The sequence below is a fragment of the Sciurus carolinensis genome, chromosome 4 (assembly GCF_902686445.1).
Source record: "Sciurus carolinensis chromosome 4, mSciCar1.2, whole genome shotgun sequence".
Taxonomy (NCBI): Eukaryota; Metazoa; Chordata; class Mammalia; order Rodentia; family Sciuridae; genus Sciurus; species Sciurus carolinensis.
This window is the reverse complement of record NC_062216.1, coordinates 111,239,242-111,259,697: the sequence shown is the minus strand read 5'-3', so window position 1 is coordinate 111,259,697 and position 20,456 is coordinate 111,239,242. Positions and strand designations below refer to the sequence as shown.

The 20,456-nt window shown below is 38.8% G+C and overlaps 1 protein-coding gene across 1 annotated transcript; it reads right to left on the bottom strand.

The window, feature by feature from the left end:
* Positions 1-554: 554 nt before the first annotated feature.
* Positions 555-9,660, bottom strand: LOC124983380 (putative methyltransferase-like protein 7A). The gene is made up of 2 exons (XM_047550620.1): positions 8,842-9,660; positions 555-2,942 (listed from the first exon to the last, which is right to left on the bottom strand). Exons 1-2 carry the CDS (start codon positions 9,337-9,339, stop codon positions 2,706-2,708), a joined length of 735 nt encoding a protein of 244 aa, XP_047406576.1. The 5' UTR covers positions 9,340-9,660; the 3' UTR covers positions 555-2,705.
* Between the last annotated feature and the right edge of the window lie 10,796 nt (positions 9,661-20,456).

Below are 20,456 nucleotides of genomic sequence, written 5' to 3'. Positions count from 1 at the left end.
CAGTGGAGACATGCCAGGGTCTGTCACTATCTTCCTTGACCATCCCAGGGTAGCTGAGGCCAATTCTGACCTTGCAGGTGGTGTGGTACCAGCTCTAATACCTGCCCTGCTTTCTGCTGGTCCCATAGACCTGGTTCAACTGTGTGGCTACACCCCAGGGCAGCCATAACTATAGCCAGTTGGCCCAGCTTGGGGGAGAGGCACAGTGATGTCTATGGTCAGCTGAGAAACCACAATTTTTTAACACCCACTTCTGCTAGCTGCAGGTGGCTTTGGTTATCCATTAAAAATTTCCAATAATTTATATGTAAATAGTAAAGACACAAAAAGCAGAAAAGACTCTTTTAGGGAAGATCAAGCCTTTTTATTATATCCCAATAGGACAAATAGAGAAAGAGTGTAGACATGACCCTAAAGTCTGTCTGGCTCCCAATAGCATTACCTGAGCCCTGCTCAAGCTGTGCTTGAGGCTTGCTGCTCCTGTACTTTTCACTAATTTGAGGCACTAAAGTCCTTTTTTGAGCTTAACCCTATTTGGGTCATGAATTCTATCATTTGGAATCATTTGAAAATGTTGGGATCCTAACCAACATTTTCAAGGACTTGAGAGACATTTACCTTTATCTTTTTTTTTTTTTTTTTTTTTTTGTCTCTCTTACACAGTCTTAAATCACTTTCTGGGACCTTTAGAGATTTTAAGTATGTGTGGTCTGAGTGGGAGAAGGGAAGTCATAGGAAAATAACATTGCAGCAATGATTGTCTTAGCAGGTTTTGTGGTTTGGGGAATCAGGGCTTCTAAACTTGCCAAGTAACATGTGTAAGAAATTTCATTTATTTCTCTACCCCTTAATTTTTTAATAAAAAGTGAGAATTTATTTGCCACACTTCTTAAACAAGAGGGATTTAATAAGACAGTGAGTAGTACTTAGTACTTGGGTATTTCTCCCAGTGTGACAGCGTATCACCAAGTACACCTGGGTGTTTTCATGTCTCTCGGTCACTAGAACAGCCTAACCAATAGTGAGGTGGGTAGATAGAGAAGGTTCCTACTTTGGGGAGACTGCAGAGGAAGGAGACTCATGTTCCAGAGCTTAGGAAGCTTCAGGTGAACATCCCACCTCCCTTGCACCAGAACTCTTTTCCTGTGCAAGAGGCAGAACAGTGAGCTTCCTTTTTTCTGCTTGGTGCATTTCAGAAATGGGATCTTTTGGCTGAGGATATAGCTCAGTTGGTAGAGTGCTTAGATGAAAAAGGCCCTGGTTCAATCCCCAGCACCACCAAAAAAAAAAAAAAAGAAGTGGAATCTTTGGACGTGAACCTTTCAGAGCCCACTCTGATCCAAGCAAGATTGCTTTTCCTAAAATCTACTGTCCGTGTTTCCACTTCCCTAGCTGTGGAAAGAAAAATCTCTAAGTTCAAATACTTAGTTTTCCACAATGAAGACAAGACCTCATAGAGACATGAAGAAAAATGAAACCAAGCTGGCAAAGAGATCAATTCTCTTTATTTCTATTCCTAAAATGAATGTGAATTTATTGGTTGATTTGGTATTTAAAATAGTACTTCTACAAAATCATCTCAGAAAGTACACATTTGTTAAAATATATACAGACTGTTGCTGATCATCCTATGAAATCCTCTGCCTAACCAGCCTAACGCTTATTTTCAAAGCACTTGTGATGGTGTGCATGGTTCCTGTAGGTGCAGAGAACAAAGAAATCATCTTGGACAGGAGTGGATTTTGATCAGAATAATCAAAAATACACTTGCCTACTTATTCACAGCCTCATGGGTTGCTTGATTTTGAGGGTTTCTTACATAGTCTACTAATTCTGCAAGCTTTTCCTATTGGCAGTTTCTTTCCTTGCCTGTAATCTTCTATATTGAGCAAAGTATGTGCTGGACTATAAGGAAACTGAGCCCCAGAATCCAAACTGCCTTATCTAGTTTTCTGCTCATACTAATGTATGAAGTGTAATCTTTGTCTTAAGAAATGAGGACTGGAATGCAGGAAAACAAACTTTGGTGGAACAGTGGGATAAAAGACACAGCTGGACAGAACGGCCTGTGGCAGCATGAGAGGCAAACCAGTGATACCAAGAACAAACAGGTTCCACTTTCTTTTACAGAAAATCTGTGCTGTTTGTGCTTGGATTTTCAGTGAGCTCATATTTCTCTGTTCGGTTTGTGACTTGTTAATGTCTTTTCACTGCTCCCTGTGAAAGTCTTGTTTTGAAGTGATTTGTTTTCAAGCTCTCCTGGGAGGGGTGGAATTAAAATATGTGGGTAACAATTGTTTATTTATTTATTTATTTTTTTGATGGTGGTGCTGGGATTGAACCCAGGGCCTTGTACAAGTAAGGCAAGCACTCTACCAACTGAGCTGTTCCCAGCCCTGTGGGTAACAATTAAACAAGACAAATGAAAAGATTTCCAAGTCCCTGAAGAAAGTAAGGGTTGCACATAATGGTGGACTTCAATTATGAAAGCCCCGATTCGTTTGAAGGGAGAGTTCCAAGTTGGGTTTTTTTGGGTGGGTTTGATTCTTTGGGACATGATCAAAAATGGCTAAGTAGGATATAACAGAGACTTTATAAGGATGAATTCAACTTTACATAAAATTAAGTGTCTCTTCTCCTAATTAGTATTTTAAATAAAAAAGTTCTAAAATATTCAAGTCATTCAGTTCTACCACTACCCCATGCTATTTCACAGCATAGCCATAGATATGAGGGCGCACCAACACCCAGGACAGTGGGGCCTGTATGTGCTGCAGCTTCAGCTTAGAGAAACTGGCCCGCTCCAGGGTCTTCCAGCTCTCTCTGGTCAGGTTGCATCCGTCAAACACAAGGTACCAGGCAGGTTCCAGGACCTGTTGCCAGAAGTAATTCCAGGTTGAATGCTCGTCTGCCACATGTTCTATGAAAAAAAAAGCCCCTCCCTGAGAAAGAAAAAAACAATAGTTTTATAAATTTTGGTTTGGAGAAAACAAAGTTATAATATGATTAAAGTTTCAGATTTCAGTGGCCTCAAAAGGCAACTCCATAAAAACTCATGGCTAAATTAAAACTTAATAAGACACTATTTTTGACAGTAGTTTCATCTTCTGTCAATTTTTGCCCAGAGCTGCCAGTATAAAGCATGTATCGTGTATTTTCTGGTTGTAAAGGGAATGCATGAGCCTGGGGTTGTAGCTCAGTGGTGGAGCACTTGCCTAGCATATGTGAGGCACTGGGTTCCATCCTTAGCACCACATAAAAAAAAAATAATAGTAGGGCTGAGGAGATAGCTCAGCTGGTAGAGTGCTTGCCTCACAAGCACAAGGCCCTGAGTTCAATCCCCAGTACTGCAAAAAAATAAATAAATAAATAAATAAATAAATAATAAAGGTATTGTGTCTGCCTACAACTAAAAATATATTTAAAAAGAAAGGAATTCAAGATAGCTAATACTTAAACCACAGACTGCATGCCAGGTGCTGCCCTTTGTGCTTGCCACATTAACTCATGTAACAATGTTATTTGGTAAATAATAGTATCCCTATTTTTACCTCTGAAGAAACTGCATCACAAAAAAATAAGTAACTTGCCCAAGGTGACACAGCTTGTAATTTTGAGAATCAGACTTTGAGCCTAGGCAGTGTGGCTTAGAAGCTGGCAGTGTTGCCTCAGCAACATGTTTATTCTAGGGAGTTTAGAATATACAGAAAAGTTACTGGGATACGTGGCACAAACACATAATCTCAGCTGCTTGGGTGATCAAGGAAGGAGGTTCACAAGTTATAAGGCTAGCCCAAGCCAGTTAGTGAGAAAATAAAATAAAATTGGAAAGATTGTGGCGGGGTTGGGGGTGAGGGTGCTGGAGGGGCTGCAGGTGTCATTGCCTAGAATGAATGGAGACCTTGGTTCAACCCCCAGTACATTAAAAAAAGTTTAAGAAGAAAATCAATCTGTCACCATTCCACCATCTAGAGAAAAGCACTGTTAAGATTTTTAAAAAATATTTAGTTGTTGATGGCCCTTTATTTTATTCATTTATTTATATGTGGTGCTGAGAATCAAACTCAGTGCTTCACACATGCGAGGCAAGTGCTGTATCACTGAGACACAACCCCAGCCCCCACTGTTAAGATTTTGTGTGTACAATGCATATAGCCTTTATATATAATAATGCACTATTTAAAATAACAATAAAGGGGGGGCTGGGGATATAGCTCAGTTGGTAGAATGCTTGCCTTGCAAGCACAAGGCCCTGGGTTCAATCCCCAGCACCACAAAAAAAAAAAAAAAAAAAAACAATAAAGGGGGAGTCAATATAGCAGAGCAAATGGATTGGGGGTATCAGGATGGAGGATAAGGGGAGGTTCAGGGCAGTGAGGTGGATCACGGTATGCTATGTGCATGCACAAATGTGGCATAATGACCCCAATATTTTGTATAATAATATACCAATTTAAAAAACTAAAAAAAAAGATGTTATGTTTATGTAAATTTGTACTTTTTTCTAAAAGTAGGCCTGTGCTAAAAATATCACTTTATAGTTTTCTTTACTTTTCTTATATATTTGAATATTATTGTAAAACATGACTTAAAGATTTTTATCTTTACACACTATTTCACACTACAGAAGGTACCATCACTTAGTCAAAGTTCTTTCTGATTTCACTATTGTAGATACCGTTACAATGAACATTCTTATTCACAAATCTTTGTGACATCTCTAATTACTGCCAAATAACTTGTTAAAAGTGGTGAGGCAAGGGTCTGTGTGTTTGTTGTTGTTTTGTTTTTTCATCACTGGAGATTGAACTCAGGGCCTGGCACATGCTACTACTGAGCTTCATCCCAGCTGGTGAGTACCTGTGTTAAACTGCTGGTATAAGTTTTCAGATTGCTCTTTGGAAACGCTGTATCACGTTTATACTCCAACCATCAGTGGATGTGTCTATTTCCAATAAATTCTTTTCTTTTTTTTTTTTTTTTTTTCTGGGGTGCTGGAGATGGAACCCAGGGCCTTGTGCTTACAAGGCAAGAACTCTACCAACTGAGCTATCTCCCCAGCCCTTCCAATAAATTCTTATTAACACTTTATTTTTTTCTGTCTTTGCCAGTCTAATGGACAAGATGGCATTTGGTTTACAAAATATGAATATCATTAATATTCTTAATTGGTATAAGACTTTGTACTAAAACTTATTGGTTATTTGGATTTCTTCTTTTCTGATATATTAATATTCTGTTATTTTTCTGATAGAAGTGTTTGTTTTTCCTTTACTATGTATAAGGGCTTGCTTTTATTATAGAAGATTTATATAAGCTACAAATCTTTCTTCCAGTTTGTGTTTGCCTTTTAATTACTCTTTTTGTTATTACTTCTTCTATCTTTTTAAACCTTATAATTCACCTGTAAATTGTTCTCCCAAATCTCTGAGCACACCTTTGGGAATATCATGGATTTCCAGCAGGAGAGACAGAATCTACACCAATCACTCCCTGAGCTGAATAGCCATTTTTTAACTTGGATAATGTTTTATAAGCATGCCAGTGATATGATTAAGGAAAATGTCCATTCATCTGAACGCACTGCTGAATTCATGGCAATATTTTGTCATCAGGTTTCTTATTCAACAGTGGATGCTAAGTGTCAATTACTGCCCGTGTAGGAATGAGCACGTACTCCTTTCATCTAGGATAGTCCATGGAGGTCCAGTGTGGGCACCATGGACATTATTACATACAATAATGAAGACCAAAGGGTCTTCATTCATTTTCTACCTGTCTACCTTTTTGGGGAGGGAGGAAAAAGGGGAACCATAGTCACCTCTGAAAATTGTGGTGACTCCCACTCCTTTCAGTCTCTTTTAACTACACCAGTCTTGGTCACCTGAGGTAGAGCATTGAGAGATTGAATTCAGAGTTTAGAGATGAAGTTTCTTCAAATTATGTGGGTAAGTGTAGGTAAGATCTATGTTCAGGAACAGAAAACTTGAATTTCCCAAGTAAAACAAATCATTTCCTTAGGATAGGACTGGAGACAGAGGAGGAGAGGCAGGTTAGGAGTGGTCTTTTGCCCTCTGGACACATATGTTAGTCATACTTATGTTAAGATGCCTGTGAGACTTCCAGGTGATTGACAGGTTTGGGGTGAGAGGAGGGATCTGGGGTAGATACTTAGATTTGGAAACCATCCATGTGTATGTGGTAATTGACAACACTGGGGGTGCCTGAGATAGACTGGGAGTATATATAAGCAAAAGGAGAGTCAAGAGAGGAGCCCTACTGTGTAGGGGACAGATAAAGAACAGCCAGCAAAAGTGGTACAAATGTTGAAGTTGGAGAGACAAAAAGCCCCGATGAGGAACACTGTGGTAGAGCAATAAGGAAATTTTAATTCAAGAGTCAGGCCTACCAGCTGTGTAACTTTGGGCTAGTTTCTTAACTTCTTAGTTTCTTTGCCCCAACAGGAAGATTGTAAATATCTGCCTCAGAGGATTGTTGTGAGGGTTAAATGAGAATGTAACAACACTCCTGGTCTTATCCAGAAGAGAGTGAGTGCTTTGTAGGGCTAAGGCACACTACCGAGATTATGATCCTTTTAAGATTATGATTTCTATCGTGTTAAGACATAAGAATCCAGCATTTGGTTTTGAAAATCAAACTGTGTTTTTTTTCCCCCCTAGGTATCGAACCAAGGGGTAACTTACCACATTACCATGAGCTACGTACATCTCCATTTTTTTCTTTTTTTTTTTTTTTGGAGACAGTTGCCAAGGCTAGCCTGGAACTTGTGATCCTCCTACTACAGTCTCCCAAGTGGCTGAGATTACAGACATGAACCAAGCCCAGCCAAGAATACGTCCTCCTCTTTTACTGCTTTGATATCCATCTACCCTTGAGCCAAAGACAGGATCATGTTATGCTTCTAAACCCTACCTGTAAGTTTTTTTCTTCCTCTATTAGAAAATAAAACCAGGGATCACAGAACATCACTTTCCCCTAGGATACTAAATGAAATTGTTAACATATCCATGTTTTAGATTAATTTTGTTCAGAACAAAACCATTTTAAACTAGTTTTTTAAAAAAGGTAACAACTGAAATTCACACACAAGTATAAAAGTTCTTAGTTTTACAAAAGGGTATAAAGTGAAACGTTGCTGTGTGGGCGGCTCATACTTGTAATCCCAGATACTTAGGGCGGAGGCAGGGGGATCAGGAGTCGAGGGCAGCCTGGGCTCAGCAGACCCCATATCAGAAAAAAAAAAAGAAAGAAAGAAAGAAAGAGGGAAAAGTTTTTCTTTCCTTGCATCCAATCCCATTCCCAGTGGGTAACTACTGTTAATTTTTCTTATCTATCATGCTAATACATATACATTTATGGATATCCTTTGATACAGTGGGCTTTTTGCTTTACATTCTGTGTTTTGATTGCTTTTTCTCAATTAATAGTAGTTTCTGGGGAGTTTTTTCTTCATATTAGCTTAGACTTCTTGTACTTTTATTTTTAATTTAATTATTATTATTATTATTATTATTTTTTTGGCATTGCTGGTCATTGAACACAGGACCTCACGTATGCTAGGCAAGCACTTTACCACTGAGCCACATCCCCAGTTCTCTTCTTATACTTTTAAATAACTGCTCAATATTCCTTTACACTGTGTGACGAAATACTTAAACAGTTTCCTTTCCGTACGCTCAGGTTATTTATAGTTTCTGCTATCATAAATACTACAATAATGGACATCCTTGCATAGAGATAAGTTTTTGCAAGTTTGTGGTTTAGGATAAATTCCTACTGGATAACTGAGTATGTATACTTTGAGTTTTCATATTATTAAACGAAACTTCAGAGGATCTTTCTGCAGCATAAATAGTGTGTCTGATTCCCAAACCCACAGCAACACTACACTGAACTGACTATAAAAGTCCTTGATATATAACAGGTAAAAATGACCACTTAGGGCCTGTGTAACTCGGTGATAGAGCTCTTGCCTAGCATGTGTGAGGCACTGCATTTGATCTTCAGTACCACATAAAATAAGTAAATAAAAATAAAGGTATTGTGTCCATGTACAAGTAAAAAAAAATGTTTTAAAAAATGATACTTAAGGGCTGGGAATATAGCTCAGTTGGTAGAGTGCTTGCCTCACAAGCATGAGGCCCTGGGTTCAATCCCCAGCACTGCAAAAAATAAAATAAAAGACACTTAAACCGAGCACAGTGGTGCACACCTGTAATCCCAGCGGTTTGGGAGACTGAGACAGCCAGCCTCCACAACGGGGAGATGCTAAGCAACTCAGTGAGACGCTGTCTCTAAATAAAATACAATAGGGCTAGGGATGTGGCTTTGCCCCTAGTTCAATCCCCAATAAGCACCCCCCCCAAATGATATCTTACTTTAGTAAGCCCTTTAAATTAATTTGAGCATTTTGGTCATGTAATTGGATATTTTAATGTATATTTCTGTTGCTGCTCATTGCTAATTTCTCTCTTTTCTACAATTAAATAAGCATACTGATCTTATTGATTTGTAATGTCTTTTAACATAGTGGACATTAATTCTTTGTCTATCCTTCTTGGCAAATGCTTTTTTTCAAGTTTGTTTTCATATTTGAAATTTGTATATAGGATCTTTTTCTCTGCAGCAGTTTTAGAAGTATTTTCCATATTTAGATTTATAAACTCTTCCCTTTATAGTTTCCTTCTACGACTTAAAAAATTCAAACATGTCTTCTCTAGTCGTTTACTTATTACATTAGAATCCACCTGAAATTAATAGGACTGCCCTTGGGGACTATGGCTGCTGCTAACTCCTCCATCTCTCCCCCACATCACTCACCGGCCTCAGCACTCTGCACACCTCACGCAGGATCTGTTCCTGGTTCTTCACCGAGCACAGCACCAAGGTGCAGACCACCACATCCACAGAACTGTCAGCCACCTGGTGCATGTTCTCCCCGGCAGCCACCAAGAAGCGCTCGAACTGCAGGTGGCGGTTCTCTGCAAGGCTCTTGAATAAGAACTTCTCAAAGTTGGGGTTGGGATCAACACAGGTCACTGTGCACCCAGGCGGGTAGAACTTGAAGTTGGTCCCAGTGCCACAGCCCACCTCCAGCAGGGAGAGCTTCCCTGAGGGGCCCACGAAGTCCTGCAGGTTGCTGAAGAGCTCCCGCTTCTTGCCTGCCATTTGTTCATTGTATATCACAGAGAACCTTACCAAGAAGTAGGGAAACCATTTTTTGCATATCCAGTCCCATAAGCCCAGAAATTTCAGCAGATACATGGGAAATGACAGAATGCGGACGACCAGCTGGAGGATAAAGACAATGAACGCCATCTCGCAGGAGAGAGAGAAAACAGTGCAACAGTTGGAGACCTGACTCCTTTAATTGTAGGACGCGGGCTCTGGCAATGGTCCAGAGCCAATCAGCCGCAGAGGAGGAACTGGGTGTTCTGGAAAAATGCAACTCCAGTCAAATCACTGGCAAGAGGCCCTTTTTGCTGAAGGTGACAGAAGTTGATGTATAGCTGCGTTTTCCTGAAGTGAAATGAGAACGTCCCCAGCTTTTCTGTAGAAGGAAAGTTGATCACAATCCTTTATTCCAAATCTGTTCCTGCTTCCCCTTCGCTGGATTTGGAGACTCCTGCTAGTGTGTTGCAAAGTGTACTTTCACCCGCTCTGTGCTCCAGTGTCCTTTACAAAGAAAACAGAACCTGTTGGTGGAGCCTGGTTTAAGCACAACAAAAGAACTCTGCCATTCCCCCTTCCTCCTCCCCTCTACCGCTAAAACTGTTTTTTTGTTTTGTTTTGTTTTGCTTAGGTTTGTATTTTTGTTGTTGTTTTTTTTTTTTTGGTTTTTTTCAGTGAACCCAACTAAGTATTTTCCTTTTTTTTTTTTTTTTTTTGAATACAGGGTCTCACTATTTGCCAAGGTTGGCCTCAAACTTACATCCTCTTGCCTCTGCTTTCAGGTTAGCTAGAACTATAGGCATAAACCACTACACCCATCTTCAAGCCCTAGATTTGAAAAGGACTTGAGAAGCCATGCTTGCCTGGTCCGTCAACAAGCATTTCCCATTTTATATGCTGGGCTGAGGCTCTACGATGTTAATAAATTAACTCGAGCAGAATTATTGTTAGTTTTGGGCTGCCCATGTTTTGAAATACAAATGTCATTTTTCAAATTGTGCTTGACTACTGCATTATCCTACTAATTTAGATAAAAATTGTCTTCAGAATATTCATATTTGGGAGTATAAGCACAAAAGGATGGGAGGATTCAGAGAAGCCTTTATTCCTTCTTGGACTTGGGGGCCATTGGGACCCATTTTCCAGATGGGAAAATGGCCCCCAGTTACAGAGGAGATTTTGGTTTTATAAGGTTCAATGATGCAATCATTGGAAGCCGTGTACGTGCAGTTTTGACCATCAGGGGTAGTTGAACAGGTTAAAACTTTAACTTAGGAGGGCGGTTATAAAAAGGTTTAAACTCATTGCTCGTACTCTGGGATCTGTTGTTTCCCAGAGTTTCAGTATTTGCTGTGCCTCCACTTAGGGCTACTTTGCGATGGGGGAAGGTCTAAGATTAGGGCCCATTGTTATTAGGAAACTGTGCGGTGCGCTGAGAGGTTTAATGTTAATTTTCCCCTCCCTCTTCCCAAGCCACACTGTCCCTGTGTTTTTCTTGGGGAGCTGTCTTTTAGGAATATTATTTTCCATAACCCTTCAGGGAGCCTATAGGATTTAGAAAATTGTTGAAAGCAACAATATTTTGTTTATTTAGTTTTTTTTTTTTTTTTTTTTTTTTTTTAATGTGGTGCTGGGGATCAAACCCAGTGCCTCACTCATGTTAGGCAAGCACTCTACCACTGAGCCACAACACCAACCCACATTTAATCTTTTAAATTGGGTAATGGGGCTGTTTTGTTTCATTGTTATACCCTATTCATACTTTATAAATATTGCATCTATTCGATTTGCGGGGGATACTGGGGATTGAATTCAGGGGCACTTGACCACTAAGCCACATCCCACATTTTTACAAAAGTAGGGTCTCACTGAGTTGCTTATCACCTCACCTTTGCTGAGGCTGGCTTTGAACTCTTCAGTCCTCCTGTGTCAGCCTCCAGCCTCCTGAGCCGCTGGGATTACAGGCCTGCTCAATCATGCTGTGCTCTATTCTATTTTTTAAAAGTATTTTTGGAAATGAAATTGACATGCAATAAACTACCTATTTAACTTGTACATACTGATAAGTTTGGACATAGTGTATACCTGTGAAATCATCATTTCAATCAGTATGAAGAAACGTGGGCTGGTGAGGTAGCCCAGTGGTAGAACTCTTGCCCCGCATGCAGGAGGTCCTGGAGTCCATTCCCAGCAGGGACATGGAATGGTGGGGGAGAGGTGAAAGAACATATCTACCCATTACCCCCAAGCTTGCTCTAGTTCCTTAGTGATCCCTCCCTCCTGCCTTCCTCATTCCTAGGCAATCATGTTCTGTCACTAGCAATTAACTTATATTTTCTACAATCTTATGTAAAGTAAATCATATAGTATGTGCTTTTTTGGTTTGTTTCAGTTCTATCACTGAATGTAATTACTTTGAGTATTATACAGGTTGTTGTATGTATCAATAGATTTCCATAAAGCTATAAATGTAGCTGCCACTTTGTAAAACCTTGGAGCATATTTTCAAGATTGCTTGAGTCTCTTTTCCCAGATTACCATACATCTGACAGGGAGTGAATATCCAGAGTATATAAGGAGCTGCAGAAATTCAATAGCAAAAGTAAGACAAAGCAAAATAAATAAATAAATAAATAAATAAATAAAAATGGGCACTAGATCTATGTAGAATTCGCTCAAAAGAAGACATACAAGGAGCTGGGGATGTAGCTTAGTGGTAGAGTGCTCACCTAGCGCGTGTGAGGTACTGGATTTGATCCTCAGCACCACATAAAAATTAAATAAATAAAATAAAGGCCTTGTATCCATCTACTACTAAAAATATATTTTAAAAAAAGACATACAAGTGACCAATAGGCATATTGAAAAGTGCTCAACATCAATAATCATCAGAATGCAAATCAAATCCATATAAATAAAATATCATCTCATTTCAGTAAGAAAGATGACTATTAAAAAAACTAAAGATAACAAGTGCTGGCAAGGATTTAGAGAAAAGGTTACTCTTGCCATGATGGGAAATGGTATGGAAGTTTCTTAAAAAATTAAAAATAGAGCTGGGCATGGTGGTGCATACCTGTAATTCCAGTGGCTTAGGAGCCTGAGGCAGGAGGATCAAATGTTCAAAGCCAGCCTCAGCAAAAGTGAGGCATTAAGCAACTCCATGAGACGCTGTCTCTTTAAAAAATATATATATATACAAAATAGGGATGGGGATGTGGCTCAGTGGTCGAGTCCTCCTGAGTTCATTCCCAGGTACCAAAAAATAAAAATAAAATAAAAATAGAACTATCACTCCCGGTGTACAACCAAAGGAAATGAAATCATTTATGAGATAAATATATGCCTATGTTTATTGCAGCATTATTCACAATAACCGTGAAATGGGAACAACCTAAATGTCCATCAATTAATAAATGTATAAAGAAAATGCTGTGTGTGTATATATATATATATGTGCATATATATATATATATATATCCGTACACACACACACAAACAGTGGAATACTATTCAACCATAAATAGAATGAAATTCTGTCATTGCAACAATACAGATTAGAGACAATTAGGTTAAGTGAAGTAAGAGGGACACAAAAAGAAGATCACCACGTGATGTAAAAATGTTGATAGAAATTGGGGGTATAACGGTGGTTACCAGAGGCTGAAGAGAATTGGGGGGGCACTATGGAAAGGGGGAGGTGGATCAATGAGTACTGATTCAGTTAAATAGGAAGAAGTTCTAGTGTGCAGTTTGTTGCACCATAGGGTAACTAACTGTAGATAGCAGTTGTGTACTATATATCTCAAAAAGTTAGAATTAAAGATTTTTGATATTTTAAGCATAAAGAAATGATAAATGTTTGAGGAGACATTTTCAACCTGCCTGGTGCAGTGCTGCATGCATGTAATCCCAGCTCACTGGAAGGCTGAGGTAGGAGAATGGCAAGTTTGAGGCCAGCCGTACATCACATGGTGATACCGCCGTTTACCAGTGACGAGTTCTGCTCCCTCTAATGTTGAAGTTTGAACACTAGAGAAGCACATCAAGGCAAGAGTATTAAGCAGGTTTTATTTAAAAGTAGTAATAATGCAGACTTCTCCCGGGAGGGAGAAGGGGGCCATGGCTAATGTTCTAGAATCCCAAGAAGTGAGCTTTCTTCTCCCTTTTATAGCCAAATTCTTTTTCTTTCTCTCTCCCAATATTTACTTTGCTTTTTTAATTTCTTTTTTCTGGGTCTGGGGTTGTGGCTCAGTGGTAGAACTCTTGCCTGGCATGTGTGAGGCACTGGGTTTGATTCTCAGCACCACATATAAACACCTAAAAGTATAGTTTAAAATTTTCTTTTTTTCTCCTCTTTCTTTATACCCACCACTTGATATATCTCTTCTGTTTTCTCTTTGTTCACATTTTAAACTTTCTTTTACCTTCATATCACGTTTTCTTTTCTCTTAACTGCATTTTTACCATCTTTTAGAACTAACTGGATGATATAATTCCTGCCCTGCCCCATTCATATTGTTTCAGTCATGACAGCATAGTTGACAACTGCTATTTAATGCCAAATCCAGTTCACAGCTATTTATTATTTTTGCTTTTAGGAATTGCTGACCCCACCATTCCTGTTTTTGTAATTAGTGTTGTAGATGTCATAGTAGGCACTGGGTGTTTATTTTAGTGCTGCATATTTGCTGGGAATCTACTGGAACACTACAAATTCACAGGGTAGAGATTCTGCAGCAGAGCTAAATCTGGCCAAGAAATAACATAGCTTGTTCCACACATAAATTGACCATGTTCAAACTTCAGTGATGCTTTAATACAAAGAATAGTAGAGACAAAAACCCCAAGCTAACAAACAGGCCCCAAGTAGGAATGGTTGGGGATGGGACTCAGGTCGCACTAATGGATATCCACTCCTACAACAAAATTAACAGCAGAATTAACTCAAAAGACTGTGGACACCACTCCTACAAGTGGTTTCCATCTAGATCACTCTAGAATACTTTGGCAGAAGTTTATGCCCTAAAAATGCCCACATGTAAGAGTGGAAGAGAAATCCACTCCAACAGATGTATAAAACCTAACACAGGAATACAAGAAACATGAGAAAACAAAGTCCCACGATGCTTCCTAAAGTTCATAATTCCTCAACAATTCAATTCAAAGATATTGAAGTGGATGAAATAAGAATGATTATAAAAATGATTGGTGAATTCCAAGACAACAGAGAAAAATGATAGAATGAATTGAAGACATTAGTATAGAATATGAATGAGGAATCTGGTAAGGAGATAGAGATATCATAAAAGAACTAAAAAGAAATCTTGAAAATGAAAGACAATAAAATAAAATGTTCTGTCTGAAGACAGAATCTCAGAGCTGGAAGACAAAGTGGCTGGTTCTGAACACAGTATTAAAGAAAAGAAAATGACCTTGAACAGAATATACAAGAACTCTGGGACAGTAGGAGACCAATTTTAAGAATCACTGGAATCAAAGAGGGTTATGAGATGCATGCAAATGACATGAATAAGCTTTTCAGAAAAATTTCCAAAATCTTGAGAATGAGATGGACATGTGGATAGCAGAAAGCACTAATAACTCCAAATAGACAAGATCAGAAAAGAACCTCTCCACCACAGGTTTACAATTAAAATGCCTAACATTCAGAACAAGGGTAGAATTGTAAAGCCTCAAGAAAAAACCATCAGGTTACATTTAGAAGCAAACTTATCAGAATTGCTTCTGATTTCTCTGCACCAACTCTAAAATCCAAGAGGGCTTGGAATGATGTGTTCCAAGCACTGGGGAAAAACAAGAACAAAAACAAACAAAAAAATGCAACCAAGATTGCTATATCCAGCAAAGATATTCTTCAGAACTGAAGGAGAAATTAAAAACCTTTCAAGATAAGCAGAAATGAAAAGAATTTGACTACTAAGTTGGCAGTACAGAAAATACTTCAGGGAATGCTACAGGGAGAAAAAAATCAAAAATGAATCCTGGAGCTCACAAATGGACAGATTTCATTTGAAGAGTAGCTAAGCAAATGAGAAATAGGACCAAATTAAATGTTAGAAATGAACCAAAATTTCAGGAATTATGAACATTATTTATGATTGTAAATGGTCTCAACTATCCAATTGAAAGATACAGGCTGGCAGATTTAAAAAAAAAAGGGGGGGGGGATAATAAAGCAAGACCCAACTATATGTTGTTTGTAAGAGACTCAGCAGCAAAAATAGCAAAACCAATAGAAGGAAGTAAAATGAGTAGGTGTAGTTGTTCTTATATCTAACAAAGCAAGACTTCACCCAAAGCTAATCAGAAGAGACAAAGAAGGTCCCTTCATACTGATAAAGGAAACAATACAAGAATATACAACAATAGTAAATATTTATACCCCAAATGTTGGTGATCTGATTACATGAAACAGAAACTACTCTAATTAAAGACTCAGCTAAATCCCAGAACAATAATATGGCAATTTCAACACACCTCTCTCAACAATAGATCATCCAGACATAAACTCAGTGACTCTTCAGACCTAAGAAAATATAAATCAAATGGACTTAACAAACATCTACAGAATATTTCACCCAACAATAGCCAGATACACATTTTTTTTGCAGCTATTCATGGAATCTTCTCCAAAATAAACCATATTTTATGCCACTAAGCAACTCTTAACAAATATTTTTTAAAATTGATATAATTCCTTACCTCTCATTTGATCATAATGGAATGAAGTTAGAAATAAACACACAAAAAACCTACAGAAATTATATAAACACATGGAGGTTGAACAACACACTTGGAATGATGAATGTGTGACAGAAGAAATCAACAGAGAAATTAAAAAATTTATTAGAATCAGGACAACATATGAGAACCTCTGGGACACTATGAAGGCAGTTTAAAGGAAAAGTTTATAGTTATGAATGCTTACATAATAAAAGCAGAAAGATCCAAAATAAGCAACCTAATGATTCATCTTGAGGCCCTTGAGTAATAAGAACAATCCAATTCCAAATCCAATAGAAGGAAGTAAAAGATTAATATAAGAGCTGAAGTCAATGAAATAGAAAAGTAAAGAACAATACAAAGGACCAATGAACTGAAGAGTTGGTTCTTTGAAAAGATAAACAAGATTGACAAACCTTAGCAAAATTAACCAAAGGAGAAAGAAGATCAAATTAATAAAATTAGAGATGGAAAGAAGAAATCACCACAAACATCACAGAAATCCAGAGGATCATTAGGGACTATTTTGAAAACTTTTCCAATAAATTGGAAAACATTAAAAAAAAGAATACATTTCTAAACATATGACCTGCCAAAATTGAATCAAAAGGACATAGAAGACTTAAACAGATGAATAACTAGCAATGAGGTAGAAGCAGTAATAAAAAGCTTTCCAGTAAAGAAAAGCCCAGGACCAGATGGATTTCAGCTGAATTCTACCAGAACTTAAAAGAAGAACAAATGCCAATGGTCCTCAAATTATTTTTACATGAAATAGAAAGGAATGGAACACTTCAAATTCATTCTGTGAAATCAGTATCATCCTCACACTAGAACAAGTTAAGGACACATCAAGGAAAAAAACTATAGGCCATTATCCCTGATGAACATAGATACAAAAATCCTTCATAACATTAGTAAATCATATTCAATATACTAAGAAGATTGTACATCATGACAAGTGGTTTTATCTCAAGTTTTCAAGGATGGTTTAACACGTGCAAATTAAATGTAATCCACCACATAAATAGAATTAAGGACAGAAATCACAGTCATCCCAATAAATGCAGAGAAAACCAACAAAATTCAGCACCCATTCATGACAAAAACACTAAAGAAAATAGGGATAGAAGAAATTTACTTCAACACCATTAAGGCTATATATGACAAACCCAAAACCAATATCATAGTGAATGGGGAAAAACTGAAAGTATTTCCTTTAAAATCTGGAACAAGACAGAGATGTCCACTCTCACTATTCCTATGCAATATAATTATTGAATCTCTAGCCAAAACAATCAGGAAACAGAAGGAAAGTAAAGGAATGCAAATAGGAAAAGAAGTAGTCACATTATTGCAGGTGGTTCAGCCACAGCCTGATCCCAGCCCTATACTTACCCTGTCCAGTAAGTCCCCGGGGGATGGGGTCAGTTATTAGCTGAACAGCCATGGCTCTAATATTTACTTCGTCTAGCCCCACGCGTTATTATGGTTTAGATATGAAGTGTCCCCCAAAAGCTCATGTATGAGACAACTCAAAGTTTAGATGTGAAATGAATGGGTTATGAGAATTTTCACCTAATGAGTACATTAATCCCCTGATAGGAATTAATTGAGTGGTAACAGTAGGCACATAAGGTGTGGCTGGAGGAGATAGGTTATTGGGGGAATGCCTTTGGGGTATGTATCTTGTCCCTGGTGAGGAAGAGTTCTCTTTGTTTCCTGATTGTCACGTCCTGAGCTGTTTTCCTCCTCTATACCCATAGCTATTGTGCCCATCATATATACATATATATTTTTTGGTAGATGTACATAATACCTTTATTTTATTTATTTATTTATATGTGATGCTGAGAATCGAACCCAGTGCCTCACACATGCTAGGCAAGCGCTCTACCACTGAGCCACAACCCCAGCCCTATTGCCATACCCTTTCACCATACCTTACCTTGGGCACCAGAGCAATGGAGTCAGCCATCCTTGGACTAAGATCTCTGAAACCATGAATATCAAATAAACTTTTCCTCCTCTGAAATTGTTTTTGTCAGGTTGTTTTGGTCACAGCAGCAAAAAAGGTGACTAAAACAATTGGCACCAAGAAATGGGTTCATTGTTGTGACTAACCTGACCATATAGTTCAGAAGTTTTTGGAGCTTTTTGGAGTTTGTGGGAGGAATTTTGAAAAGCTTAGAGATGCAAGCTGGAAAAACATTGGAATGTTTTAAGTGGAGCTTAATGGGTGATTCTGGTGAGAGTTCAGAAGATCAGAAGGCCAATAGGACTGTAGGCAATAAAGACTAGGCTTATGAGGTTCCAGAAGAGACAGAGGACTATTGGAAATTGGAATAGAAGTGATTTGTGTTATGTTCTGGCTAAGAAGTTGTCTACATTTTGCCTGTGTCCTGAGACTTTCTATGAGGCTGAACTGAAAGGTCATAAACTAATTAATCTGTCAGAGGAAATTTTAAAACAGCATAGCATTCAGGTGGTGGCATGGATTTTTTTTTTTAAATATTTTTTAGTTGTCAAGGGTCTTTTATTTATTTATTTATTTATTTACTTATTATATGCGGTGCTGAGGATCGAACCCTGGACCTCACACATGCCAGGCAAGTATGCTACCACTGAGCCACAACCCTAGCCTGGTGGCATGGATATTGCTGGCAGCTTTTAACCAAGTTTACTCTGATAAGCAGGAGCAGAAAGCAGAGCAGAAAGATTTGAAAAAACTTGGCCAGAAGAGTGTAAGGAAAACAAGGACTATGAAAATTGTGGTTGTTAGAGATTACAGTCACTAAAGAACTGTTAAATACTTTACCAGGAAACAATAAGGAAAATGACTTGAGGGCATCTGGGGAATTGGCAAGACCACACTCATCTCATCTTATCATCTTAGGGTAGAAAAAAGTAAAAATTCCTTTAAGAAGAAACAAGTCAGGCACACCACTTGCACAGGAGGTCTAGGAAGTTGTTTCACCATGCTCAGTCACCCATGCAGTAAGTGGCTGCTGCAGTTGTGGTTTCTGGAGACTTGACTTGAGATGGCAGCAGACTTTGGTAGCAAACACATAGTGCTGGTTCTGCAGGAATGCAGGATGTTGGAGTTAGGGGATCATGGAGGCTTCCCCAAAATGTCAAGTTGACATTTTTGAGGGTCAGGCAAAGTACAGCAGGGTCAGAGTCCCCATGGGCAACCCCCATGAAAGTGATGCGTGGAGATGTAAGAAGGAAGCCGAAGCTGCAGTGAAGACCCCTGACATTAAGAGATGCCAGGAATATGGAATATCTGCAGAGGAAAGCTGCAGGAATTGTACAGAGACGAGTCCAGAGAGATACCATGTGGGCTGCAACAATAGGTCATGGGCTGGAGCTATACAAGGTCTTTGGAGAGACTACCATAATGCCATGTTGTTGGGAGAAATCCCAGTTCTTGGCCGGCAGCAGTGAATGTCTTAAGTGTGTAAGGAAAACTTGCAGGGAGGAGTGTTCCGCTTCTCCTACCTAGGAAAGTAGACAACTGCCCCAAGTTGACTCAGTGTTACCAAGGGAACCCGTATAGGAGCCTGGTGGTCTGATCCCCCATGGCACATTGTGATTGGGAAAGAAACCTATAAAATGTATAGCTGTTCCCGCAATAAACCAGTTTGCAGGATGCTCACCACAAGCCTGCTTCCACCCAACTCCCAGAGACTGGGGGTCTTGACTCCGTGTCCTTTCCAGCATCTGAGCTAGCCTGGCACAAACTACATACACCATGTGCCCCCAAGGCTCAACCTGGAGCTACTGGACTTTTTTACCCAACTGTATTTTGGTCTTGCTTTGGTCCCACCCCCTCTCTCTGTGCCCCTCTTTCTCCATTGTAGAATGGAAATGTTTACTTCATGCCTTTATGTATTGGATATATGTAATGTGACTTTTTTGTTTTGTTTTGTTTTTTGGTACTGGATTGAACTCACAGGCACTTAACCACTGAACCACATCCCCAGACTATTTTTATATTTTTATTTTGAAATAGGGTCTCACTGAATTGCATAGGGCCTCACTAAATTGCTGAGGCTGGCTTTGAACTCTTGATCCTCCTGCCTCAGCCTCCCAAGCTACTGGAATTACAGGTATGTGCCAACCGCACCTGGCTGTAACTTGCTTTTGGTTTTTACAAGAGATCACACTGAGTTTGCCTTGATCCTCAGAGGAGACTTTGGATTTGACTTTTGGGTAATGCTAAAATTGTTAAGCCTATGGGGGCTCCTGGAAATGGATAAATGTATTTTGCATTGTGAGATGAGCATAAGCTTTTGGGAACTAGAGTGGAATGTTAGGGTTTAGATATAAGGTGTCTCCCAAAATCTTGTGTGTGAGACAAAGCAAGGAAGTTTGGAAGTCAGATGATTGGGTTATGTGAGTTTTAACCTATTCAATTCACTAATGCCCTTCCTGGGATTAATTGGAAGGTAACTATAGGCAGGTTTGATGTGGCTGGAGGAGGTGGATCATTCGGGATGTGCTACTGGGGTATA